The following is a 12,837-nucleotide window of genomic DNA, read 5'->3' as shown; positions in this document are numbered from 1 at the left end:
TGACACGTAACCCCCACCACCGCTCCGGCACACTACTACTACCATCCGACCAGCTCGACCTAACGCGCCGTTCCCTCGTTTCTTCTCTATCTCGCTCGCTCTGCCATTCTCTTAACGTGTCGTCGACCGTGGCGCCGCCAACAGGGACGCCTTGAAACGCGTTTTCTCTCTTTTGCCTTCTCTCTCTCTCTCTCACTCACACATACACACACGCACACACTCGTCCTCTTCATTGCGTTATATGCGCGTACGATCCCACGCCACGGCCCCGATGCTGAGAGAGAGAGAGAGAGAGAGAGAGAGAGAGAGAGAGAGACGAAGAGAAACTTGGGCCGCCATGACGCTATATATACGCGCTAGTGTCTGTATACCTATATGTATAAGTTCTCTCTCTCTCCCTCTCTGGCTCGCTCGCTTGAAATATACATATAGCTATATGGATGTGGTACTTGTGCGCAGAGAGCGAGGGAGAGAACGTGTGCAGACTATCCTTGTCGTCCTATCGATTCTCCGCTCTGCGTTTCGCGCTCTGTCTCTTACTTACTCCATCTCGCTCTCCCTTCTTCTTCCACTAGAGCGAGTGAGACAGCGAGACACACCGAGAGAACGAGCGCGCTCTTTCGCTCTCCTCGCTAACCTTGGTGGAGAATAACCCGCCGTTCAATTCAAGGAATTATGACGACCCTATCTTTTCCTCTGGCCCATCGCGCGCACACATTTCGTTCTCTTCTCCTCGCCACCGTCGTCGTCGTCGTCGTCGTCGCTGTCGTCCTCTTGTTCTTCTCATCGAGGCCTCTCTTCTAAACACCTTCCGTCCTGCTCATCTTTCGCAATTGCTTCTCTTTTACTTTATTGTTTTCTGTATTCTATCGACGCTAGAATTACCGCTGCCCTCGGGCCCGCTCTTCATCCTCATCCTTCTCGCCCCACCTGTCTAATTCTATCTTTTCTTTTACATTTACGCGATTTTCCACTGGCGCTCGTTCTTTTCGAGTTAGGACACAAGTATTAATGAGGCTTATTACAGGGTGATTTGAATCCGGTTAGAGATGCTTCGGTTAAAAATAGGTAATTGCAGAAAAGCTCAAGTGTGACTAGTTTTTGAGGTTAGGTTGACGTCAGTTTGCTGAGCGCGCATCCTACGCTTCTCAATTATGTCGAGTTGCCTATATGCACTGCTGCGAAGCGTAGCGCTTTGTTAATTAAATTAATTCCTCTGTTTCACAGATTCGCCGAACCGGTGCGCGAGCCGGCTGGGCACGTGCTTTTTTGTTGACCCTCTATTATACTACGAGCTCCTTTATGGATAACTTAATAAATTTCGATTCATCGTATGTTCAAATGATGTCAATATAAACGTATTTAAAATTCGAGCGAGTAAGTGTATGCGTCTAATCATTCGCGACTTTTTCTACTTATTGCCGAAAGATTTTCCGGTTTTCCGTGCGGGTAATTACCTCAACCGTTCCATAAACACTTCAAGAGTATATTGTTTTAAACTTTTATCAATTTACCGATATTCTTTTTCTGATACATTTCATTACAACAACAGCATCTAATAAGATAATTTTTTGTTTCATTAGTCAACTCTTTATTGAATAATCCCTGTACTAATTATGATTGAATTGTATCGAATTTTAGTGAATTTATATCATGTTTTAATTTTTTAATGTCTCGCTAAAAAGTTAAACTCAAAGCAAAAAATCAAACTGCGACTAAATTGTGGACAGGAAGAATTTAGCACAACCTAGATCGCGCATGCGCTTATCAATGTAGGTGAAGGTTTACCATACGAAATAAAAGTGTAAGTAAAGAATGTAAAGATTGTTGTTATTAAATCATAGAAAGGTTGATGAAAAATGATTGCATTTCGAAGACTGTAAAGCTTAGCTATTCGCTTTGTTCGGAAAACGAGCTGCCAAAAAACTCTCACCTTTCTGAAAAAAAGTTCAGCAACCGCGTGAACTACGTGCTAGTAGGAGTCATAGCATAAAAACTCCCGAGCATTATTAATTAGCAAAAAAAATGAGTATCAGCCATAAAAACTGCTCGGCAATCTCCATCTGTTATTAAATGTTAGAGGAGAAAATACTTTATCTCAAAACCCTAGGAAATTTTTACTTGAATTCTCAGAAGCCTTTAAGCGTGCATCTGCGCTCGCAACAAAGAATTCTGCAGCGTACTTGTATACGCGCTCAGGAGATTTTTCTCCAATCTCCCTCTTCCGCGAATCACACATGCATACTCGACCCATGTTGTCCTGTAATTACACTTAGATAGCCCAGTGGCATTTCAAACAACGTCAATCCCCAAGTTGCTCGGACAGTTGCGCGCGACAAAGAAAATGCAGCAAGCACAAACCGCACCGGGCGATTTCCACGAATTTCGGGACGAGCGAAAATGCATGCGGTTGCTCGAGCGCGTTGGACGGCGTCTTTCGAGATATCTTGATATTGCGCTGCCGATATTTAGGGAATATACGTATACGTCACGCAATGTTATACGCGAGAATGACGAACAATGCAAAACTTCTCGATTCATATATATACAGTAAAACATCATACCTTTGTGACAGCCGGCGATCGGTGAGGGAGAAGAGTGGCGGCGGACGTTCACGCATCTTATCCATCAAGAATCCCGACGCATTTGACAGATTAACGACGTTCGTATGGGACCGTATCGATGCTCTTGCCATCGCGATTATTCACTTCACAAAATAAGATATTAAAATCACTGAATTCACTGGTTTCTACTTGTTTGAACTCGACGAACCGTTGCCCGTAACGCCCGAAAAGGTCCAACTGACTCCATCTTGGAATAGCGGTTCGAAATGTGTAGTCGAACTGCAGCGTCGCGTCGGTACGCCAGCTGCAGACTGATCCTGTCGGTAAGTAGATCAGCCGATCCGCCCGGGCAATATAAATTTCTTCCTTGCTCACAACTACGTTATGCAGACAAGATTGTGGCGTGTGAGATGACTGATGATAAGATGATCGGTAATCTAACACTACCGCAGAATCTATATTTTGATAACACAACAATGACGATAATTTTAACATTATTTGGCTGGAAGGTTTTTTTTTTATTGCATTATAATAAATGAAAACTTGATTTAAATATTTTTAATCCAAATAACTAAAACTATTTTATTGCTTTGTTATCTTCGTATCGATAATTTTTTATATAAATTAAATGATAACTCAAGTATTATGAATAAGGTATTAAATGAAATTTTTTTTTTGTAGAATTTCGTTTATTTTTCTATCCTAAATACGAGCGGAGAAAATTTATTAATCCAATCTATACACAATAACAGCTGCACAAAAAAGTGTAGTAAAATACAAATAGAAAAAATTGAAAAAGAAATGGATTTATGGTTTATCGTATACAAATGTTTGACTTCATGAATTCAAATCTTGATTTAGGCGCTACAAATATTGAAGAGTCGAAATCCTTATTGACAACACTGAAATAATTTAGTTTTATTTATTAAACAAAGAAAATCAAAACCGAGTTGTACAAACGTTACTTTTTGATAATCACTGTGCTCTTTTATTACTAATTATATTCGCTTATTAAATATTAGAATATTCCTTAGGTCTTAAAGTTATTTTTTAAATACATTTTCGTACGATTTTTGAATTAGACGTTAATTGATGCTCAAATATCGACCATTCAACAAATACTAAAATGATCCACAACAACTCAGTTTGGTTTTCCGTGTGCAATTGAATAAAATAATTAAAAAAAAAAACAAATAAAAAATCGTTTTATTCATCCAGTAGTTCAACATCTTTCCATGAAATAACAATTCTCAAGCATAGATCTCCAACTATTGACGCAAACATTGAATGGATGATATGGAGGTGATGATGCCAGATGATGTCGTGAAAGTCAGCTGGTGAAAAATGCTATCCTATTGTTATTCCGTGGTGAAATGCAAGACTATTATTAAAATTAGTAATTGGCAGTCCATTAGCAAGTCTTCAACGATCAGTCGATGTTTGCTGAGGGAATGTTTTTTTTTTGTGGTAGTTCAGTCTGATACATCAAAAGAAGTGGCAGTGACAGACCGTACAGCCGTTTTACTCTTTGCTATGGTCACCAAAATATCGTATCCTTTGATTTAGGAACCTTAACACGCAGAAAACTCACGGAATAAATAAATCAAAGTACAAAAATTTGATAATACGTTGCTTCGTCATATAGAGATTGCGCAGCGTGCGTATAAATGTCGAATACAAAAAGTTTCTTACTCTTCTAAACTTTATCACTGGGGGTTTTCATAGTGTATCATTGATCATCGTTACATCAATAGCATAACACAAACTCAAGTGTCTTCGCTAGTTACACGCATCACAACTCAAACTCATAAAATCCACACTGTTACGAAATCAGTACATAATCAAGCTATCAATACAAGTTTGACTTATTCTGAATTACACAAAGCACGATCAATTTTGACAATCGATGAACCTCACGCATTTGCTGTCCGTTACTCCATTTTTTATCGTAAGTTTATAGAAAGAAATTTTCGGTGCCTGTTTCAAGAACATGATTATCCCGTAAGTACAGCGCACGAAGAACACCCTCTACGATCTACAGCCAACGACTCCACACCGTTCTACCGATTCAGTCTTAAAAGTATCTTCGCTGAAATGTGCTGAAAAAATTAAGACAAGAAATATATAAAATAGAACAAGAAGTATAAACTGAGTAAAAAAATCGTTGCTGTATCCCTCTGGATGTTTAAGCATTAGATACAAGGACATGTTAAATTTTATTTGGCACAGAGTACATTCGATATAGTATACTCCAACTATGAGATTCCCTAGACTATTTTAAAAATTGTCTCGATGTTCACATTTATTATGGAATCCAAATGAAAGTTGAAAAATTTGAGTTGCTTACTTGCGAACGACGCTCAAAGCCGAGAAACGCATGCAAATTATCTCACAGCGAATGACAATTTCGATCATCCCTAAGACCACTATTCAGTCCACTTACATGCTAAGAAAAGCTATATTGTACTTGGAGAAACAAAATCACTCTGCGACATTGAAATAAAACTTCTATCGCTCTAAAATTATCATTAGACCTGATACATTCGGTTTGCGACAAAACTACAACAACCATTACAGAAACACGAAAGCTTTTCCTGCTTTACACAGTCTAATGAACACAAAATTACATAAATAGTAAATAATAGATCGTTAATTTAATTTACAATAAATAAGTCGTTTGGTCATAATAAATACAAGATTCAATGTCGTTGATTGAATGTGCTTCTTCAAGTTATAAATCACAAAAGTTTTACGTTTATGAACACTGGAGCAAGAATAAAAAAGCATTTATAAAATGGCTCCTTTGTTCACTTTTCTGAATACACCGCTTCAAACTTAGTAACGAACTACCATATCAAAGCTATTGTTTAATAAAAAATACATAAGTTTTCTTTGTTCACGGCAGGAACGTCTTAAAACAGCAATCGCTGCCACACAACCAATGTTTCACATGTCCAAAGGACAACCGAAGTTGAAACACGCTGCACGCTCTCTTTCTCTCTATCGTTCTCTCTTATTTTTCATCCCTTTTTCTTCGTCGAGGGAACAATGATTCTATTAAAAAACTGTCACATAAAAGTTATCGCTTTATAGGAAAAACGCTGTATGACTTATATTGCGAGGAAAAGATGGGATATAGAAAAAGATTGTAAAACATCTTTTATCATAAAAGACGAGATATTTTTAAAATTTACGCTGCAATTTTTAGTAACCTTCCTGTAAACTTGAATGCTTGTATTAAGCAAAAAGCTTAGTTTTTACGTTGAATTGCGCCAAGAGATGTATTTGTTCAACACATCATTCAGACACAATTCAACTAAAAAAGCAGGAATAGCACAGCGAACAAGTTAACAAAAATGCGGCATGACGGGATTTATGACCATAATTGAAAAAAGGTCTGACATCCAGAGTAAGAAACGATGAATACGTAAATAGTACAAGAAAAAAAAGGTTTGGACGTGTTGAGGGAGACACCACTTCTTCCTTTTATACTTTTAAGATAATCGTCAAGGGTCGGGGAGCAGAGGGGTTATGTATGGAGAACTCCTTAAAGTTAAACGACGACGATGTGCGGCGAATGAGATTAGGACGTCGCAGCGACAACCGGAGGAATGACGACGTCTGGTTCGCCGGCGCCGTCTGCCACCGTCTTTTTCACCTTCAGAGACTCTTCGGCGTCTCCGTTCTCCTTCGTTTTCTCGGCTTCGTCGCTGACTCCGTTACTGTGTACTTTTTCGGCTGCAACGTCCTTCGTCGAGTCACCATTTGTCGTTGTGCCGTTCAACTTCTTGCTTTCATCTTTTTGTGTTTCTGCGTCAGGCTTGACTTTATCCTCAGCTTCTTTCTCTTTTTCTACCTCCTTCGCCTCTTCTGCTACCTCGATCTCTGGCTCGGTAGTCTTCTCTGCTTTCGTTGCTATATTTTCCTTGTTTTCGCCCTCATCGACTTTGTCTTCTGTGGGGTTAGTTACTTTTTCGATTGGTGCTACTTTAGCCTCTCCGTTTTCTTTGACTTCCTCCGCAGATTTTTTCTCGACTGCTTCCTTCTCCTCTGATTTTACTTCTTCAGTCTTTTTGGCTTCTGTCGTTTCTTCAGCTACCTTCTCTGCAATCTCTTCAACTACCTTTTCCGTGACCTTTTCCGCGACCTTTTCTACAATTTCTTCAGTTTCCTTTTTCGCTGCTTCCTCGACCTTTTCGGCCTCCACCTTCGTTTCATCTGCTACTTTTTCCGTTTCTTTCGTTGTTTCTTCAGTCTTCTTTTTTGTCTCTGTTTCTTCGTTTTTCGTTTCGGACTCTTCCACTTTCGTTTCTGATACTTCAGAAACTTCTGCTTTTGATTTTTCCTCCACGGCAGTTTCTATCTTCTCTTCGTTTTCTTTTGCTTCTTTCACTGGCTCTTCCGTTTTTTCAGTTTCAGTCTTTGTGACAGTCTTTTCATCGACTTTAGTGTCTTCCTCCATAGGCGTCACCTCTTTTTCAATTTTTTCTTCTTTTTCTTCTACAGGTTTTTCAGATTCCTTGATTTTCTCCGCTTCCTCTACTTTTGATTCTACAACTTTATCATCGGTTTTCGATTCGGCTTTTTTTTCTGCCGCTTCCACATCTTCCGATGTGTCCATGGGCTCACTAGCTGGTTCCTCAGCTGCTGCCACTGGCTTTTCCTCCTTTGGGGCATCTTTTTTTTCAGCCGTGCTTTCGTCATCTATTTTTTGACGCTTGATGGCCGATTGCAAAGTCAGCTCAGCAAAAGATTCGATAGTTTTGAACGCAAGTTTTTCTTCGTCACTTAGCTTGGCATTGCCCTCTCTTATCACAATGGTAGTAGACAGACCTGCTGCCTTTGCAGCTTCAGCCTCTGCAAATAGAATCAGCAAAAAATTGGTTAATAACTTCGTTTTCTAAATGGATCGGAGCAAAAAATGTGAAGGGATCCTTTTAATAAAATAGCTAACCTTTTATAACATCAGTAAGGAACAACGCGTTTGCAGGCTCAACATTAATTTGCTTCAAAATGTTTCTGTAGCTATCTGCCTCCTGCTTTGGGCCCACTTCAGTATCAAAATGTCCGCTCAGGTACTGTAAAACGTATTTTCATATAATACCTATACAATCTGTTTATTTTAACAAGTTTTTATGAATTATTTAATACCTTCAACAAATCGCCATGTACTGAGTCTCCGAACAACAGTTTTTGAGCTTCAACGCTTCCACTAGAGTAGATGTAAAGCTTTTTACCACTACTTGTCCATTCTTCAAAAGCCTTGGGAACATCATCATAAACGCTAGAGGAAAAATACGTATTTTTAGAATAGACCAAATTATTATTTTTATAACTTTGTTTAGCAATCTGATAAATTTAAAAAGATTTTTGAAAACATTTAACATCTATTAAATTATTCCATCTACCAATTGAGAAATAATTTTCTTTTTAATTTTCATGTAAGAAGTGAGCCATAATTGATTGTATTCACTTCGTAAATTATAATCTGCTTTTTTGACAATCTATCAATTTGAACATGGAAATCAATTTTATTTCATTTTTATTATATACTTGGAACGAAATCATTCTCAATTGAATAGTGCAGATGTAATTATTAAACAGACGAATCTGATACCAGTTGATAAGAAGAATTGAATGAAGAATGTTATCAGTGCTAAATTTAGCTGTGGTTGCAAAGTTTTACTTGGTAATAAGTGATTAAATTTTTCAAGCGTTTAGTTTTATATGAGAGTAAAATCATTGAATCTACAGCTTTCCAAGTAAACAACGATCCGATATTTGCAAAATTTACTTACTGCCCCTTAAGAGGCGCATGCTTGGCCTTCCAAATGTGCCCCTGTAACTGCTTTAATGCGCCGGTTTTGCGATCGTTGTCCATCTGCCATAGCACGTTCTTAACAACACTTTCCTTAGCTTCATCATCATCTCCATCCTTGATTGACACAAAGCCTTCCAACTTCTGCTCCTCGTCTTCTTTAGCCTAAATTTAAAAGTGTACATTTATAAGTAATTATCCGACTTAAAATTAGCATAAATGGATAATACGATCTCAGTCGCGTGTCTACAAAGAGCCGACATTAGTAATAGGCGAGATTCTTACCGCGGAAAAAAATAATATCAATAATGAGAAAAATTGTAAGTTCGCCTCTTTGATTTTACGGCAGATTACTTTAAGTCGCGAGTTTGGCAGGGATACAGGCAGCTGGAAAAATGTGTCCAGATAAGAAAGGTGTCCAGGTCAATGGCTGATATATAGTTGAGAGAGCATCGCAGCAGCTGGCACTTCTTCGGCACACAATGCCTCGCCGCCGGCGGTAGGTATATCATTGTTGAAATTTAAATAGCACCGCACGAGGGTGCGTGCGTGCGTACGCCACGAAATTTTCGGCTTAGCTCTCGTTGGGATTTTACGGCTCGTGTGCCAGCTGTGCGATTTTCTCTGCGAGGGCAGGTAGTTTTTGGGAAGGGTGAAGGGTAGACATTTTGGCAAGATTTATTTATTTATTTATTTATTTACTCCGGATATTCGGTGTATAGTTACCTGAGCCTTGAGCTTGGTGAGGTCAGCCTTGAACTCTTCGTCGTCCCATTTCTCGGTGACGTGCTTCTTCAGGTGCTCGCGTACGTGAGGGAACAGCGTGTCCTGCGAAATGACGAAATCGATGTAAAACTTTCAGTGCTCGAACGGAAAGCAGTGGAATTATTTCGCGCACAACTATAGCGCCTTGGTAAAATCGATAGTAACCAGCCAAGACGACGTGAATCAATCAAACAAGCTATTTGACGAACGGAAACAACGAAAATTGTCGTAAAAAAAACCTCGCTGTCTCGGGTTTCACTGCTCGAACGTATGTACAAACTAAAAAATACAACATAATACGTAACGGCTAAACAGGTGAAACCCAATACAGCTCTTCCTCCGCCTAGAAACAAGAGCACCATTTTGTACTTTTTCTCTCTGTACGCGGACTTGAACTCCTTCTCCACACGGCAGCTACCGCACCGTACTGTACTGTACAAGAGCGAGAATAAGTAAGCAGTAAACCCGCACTACTTATACTCACATCGCGCTAAAATATTTCGATCTACCCCCACAGGTACAGTCGCGAGAGTATACGTGCGCTCCGTACAACAACCCGCAGAGATAATCTCATGCAGCCTCGGCGCACGTACATATATACATATGTGTGGCGGTCCCCAAACCTGGCGAACGATGAAAATCGATCATGTTTTACACACACTCTCTCTCTCTCTCTCTCTCTCTCTCTTGAACTATATCGCGAGTGTGCGTGCACACGAGAGTCGCGAGAGATCAAGGCCCCTTTGTTCCGAGGCCCCCGATCGCAAAGAGACAGCGGGGGGACCTATAAGTGTGTGCAGTCGAAATTGGGCATCAGCGGGAAAAACGGACGCGAAAAATGGCCAAACGAATGCCGGAGAGAGAGAGAGACTATAGGGAGAGAGAGAAAGAGCGAAGGACGCGGGGAGGGAGGGGTGGCTTCTCGTGCGGAAACCGTTAGACGCAGAAATGGCTCCTCTCGGCGGCCTTCGCGAAAATGCACGGCCATGTCTGCGCCCAGCATCCCGAATCCGCGCACCGGCGGTTTTCCTCTCCTGCCCTTCCCCCGTTCCGTAAACGTGTGGCGGCTCGAAAAAATCCGTTGGGATCGGCGAGTCGCACGCTCGGAAAATGTTCGGAAGCCCGAAAAACCCGTAGAAACGGGCCGCGATGCAGTGGAAGCCGGGGAAAACGCGAAAAATCGAAGAGGAAAGCGCGAGAGAGCGAGCGAGCGCATCAGCGCGACAAGCCCAACGGCGGCGGCGGCGGCGGCTGCCGGCATTGCTGAAACTCCGGACAAGATGTCCTCGTCTATTCGGATGACCGCGGCCACTGGCTTTCCCGCGTCATTCCCGAGCTTCTCGAGAAAACGCCAGGTCTCGACTCGGCGTACTATCAGAGAAATCCGCGAAAATGCGCGGAAAACCGGGCGAGGCGGCGGCGGCTATAGGCAGCGAGCGAGAGAGAGAGAGAGAGAGAGAGACGGAGAGACTAGCCGGCGCCATAGTCGTTCTTCTCTTTGTGCGGGCTTATCTCGCTCTCGGCGCCGACGGCTTCTTTCGCGCATTTAATAAGGGGACAAAAGAAGGCATCGCCGGCAGAAGGTGGCGCGGTTCTTTACCTTGACGAAGCTGATGCTGGAGGTGGTGCCCTCGACGTCGAGGATGATCGCGGACTCCTGGTGCTCGGTGAGTTCCTCGGCGCTGCGCTTCTCGCCGGCCATGTCTGATCGCACTTTTCTGTTCTCCTCGGCAGAAAGAACGCAGCAGCAGGCGACCCAGTACCTCCTCCACGGGGACAGAAGCAGGGGAAAGACAGAGAGAGAGAGAGAGAGCGAGAGAGAGAGAGAGAGAGAGAGGCAGAGAGCGGGCACGCCGACGACGAAAGAGACGAAGAAAAAGGGGAACGACGAGCTGCTGCTGCTGCTGCTGCTTGGCACACAGAGTTATAGGTTCGTTCTCGCGCACACGCACACACTCCGCTGCTCCGCTCTGCTCTGGCGCTGCGCTCTCTCCGGCGAGTATAGCCGCCGCCGCTGCCGCCGGATCCTCCCCCTACCTCTCCCGGTCTACACACCGACGTGCGAAATCAGAATGGTGTAAGTTGTACATACATGCCCCACCGGCCTTCGGGAGCTGTGTGCGTATTTGCATAGGTTCGTGTGAGTGTCACGGGAAACCTGCCCTGGGAGAAGGAGAGACGAAACCAGAGCCAGAGCGAGCGAGCGAGAGAGAGAGAGAGAGAGAGAGCGAGATTCAGGACCGTGCGAATTTGCCAACTGGAGCTCGCTCCATGGTGCGCGCGGACGAGGGGATGTGCAGAGGCCGGGCTTTTTGTCGGCCTTTTCCCTCTGCTGCTCTATTCTTTCTTTTCCCCGGCTCCACTGCTGCTGAATGCCTGCCTCTAGCTCAGCTGTGTGCCATTTCTAGGGCACGCGTTGTTGCTCCTCTCTCTCGCTCACTCTCTTTCGATGGAGCAGGAACAGATGGAGTTCGGAGAAAAATTAACGCTCCTTTCCCTTTTCCTCCGTTGCTGCTGCCTGCTTATCGATCTCCGCAGCTGTGCTCTATTCTCAATCATACAAGTATTCGTCTTTTTGTCTCAGTCCCAAGCTATACATTGGAGTATAGAAAAGTGGCGAGAATCATTGTAAATTATGCAAAGTAGATAAGGGCAAGGTCGTTCGATACGCGCGAGCTGAAAATAGCCGCCGCAGAGACAGAGAGAGAGAGAGAGAGAGCTGCATACCCTACAGACACGCGCTCGCCGCACGAATATCGCATCGAACTAGACCGAAATAATATCCCATGCCCTGCAGCTGTCCGGTTCGGTACTTACTGCAATACGCAAAATTCGAAAGTTCGTCAGAGCATCCTCGGGCTGACGATTCCCGAAGGTACATACATGAAAAATGACTCCGCCGTTCCACAGTGGATTTTGGCGCATATAACAGACACCGGCATGACAATGCAGCCGGAGAATGCCTTCCAAGGTTCGCGGCGTATAGAGAAAGCAAGCATCAGGGGGAGAGAGGAACCTCCGGGTGATTCGTCCCTGCGAGCATACCTATACTCCGTTTTCTCTCTCTCTCTCTCTCTCTCTCTCTTCCTCTGTCTCGACGCTCGCGAGACGACTGCCGGCCGCCGCCGTGCATTTATGTGTGCAAGTGTGTTATATATACATAGACATAACGAAAAGCGTCGGTGTGAATCGCCGACGGTCCTCGACCAATGGGTACACTTGCAGACACCGGAGGCCCCTCGCCGCCTTCCCTCAGCCGGCGCCGCTCTGTCACGGTAGCCGCGTTTTCCATTCGTAAAAATCGCCGGCTGCACGCCGACGACCGCACGATGACGACGACGATATAGAAGCTGGCTTTCGATATGTGGAGGCCATTAGATTTGGGGGGAGATGTCCGAAAAATCGATCGGACGAGGGAAGGGTACTTGATTTGCATCTCCATGCGGAGTTGATTAACGCAATCGAGCGAATTTAATTTTTTCGCCCACAGGACTGTCGGACCGTCGGCAATCTCGCGATGATTCTACGAAAGTGCTGTATATACCAAGATTAAGAAAATAAGCGAATTCTTCGCAATCGCTAAGGCATCCGGCCGACATCTTCGCCGGCCTTCAACCCATATATATATATACCTGGACCTCTCCTCTCACAGCTCAGGTACAAAGCAGCGAGCTATCGTATTCTGTACCT

The 12,837-nt window shown here is 43.2% G+C and overlaps 1 protein-coding gene across 1 annotated transcript; it reads right to left on the bottom strand.

Annotated features, from left to right (window-relative positions):
* Window positions 1-3,472: 3,472 nt before the first annotated feature.
* LOC100117336 (enolase-phosphatase E1) lies at window positions 3,473-11,145 on the bottom strand. The gene is made up of 6 exons (XM_031924337.2): window positions 10,748-11,145; window positions 9,109-9,210; window positions 8,363-8,547; window positions 7,716-7,848; window positions 7,519-7,642; window positions 3,473-7,421 (listed from the first exon to the last, which is right to left on the bottom strand). Exons 1-6 carry the CDS (start codon window positions 10,847-10,849, stop codon window positions 6,148-6,150), a joined length of 1,920 nt encoding a protein of 639 aa, XP_031780197.1. The 5' UTR covers window positions 10,850-11,145; the 3' UTR covers window positions 3,473-6,147.
* Between the last annotated feature and the right edge of the window lie 1,692 nt (window positions 11,146-12,837).

The sequence above is a fragment of the Nasonia vitripennis genome, chromosome 2 (assembly GCF_009193385.2).
Source record: "Nasonia vitripennis strain AsymCx chromosome 2, Nvit_psr_1.1, whole genome shotgun sequence".
Lineage (NCBI taxonomy): Eukaryota > Metazoa > Arthropoda > Insecta > Hymenoptera > Pteromalidae > Nasonia > Nasonia vitripennis.
The sequence above is the reverse complement of the archived record's forward strand: the minus strand, read 5'-3'. Positions and strand labels throughout refer to the sequence as shown.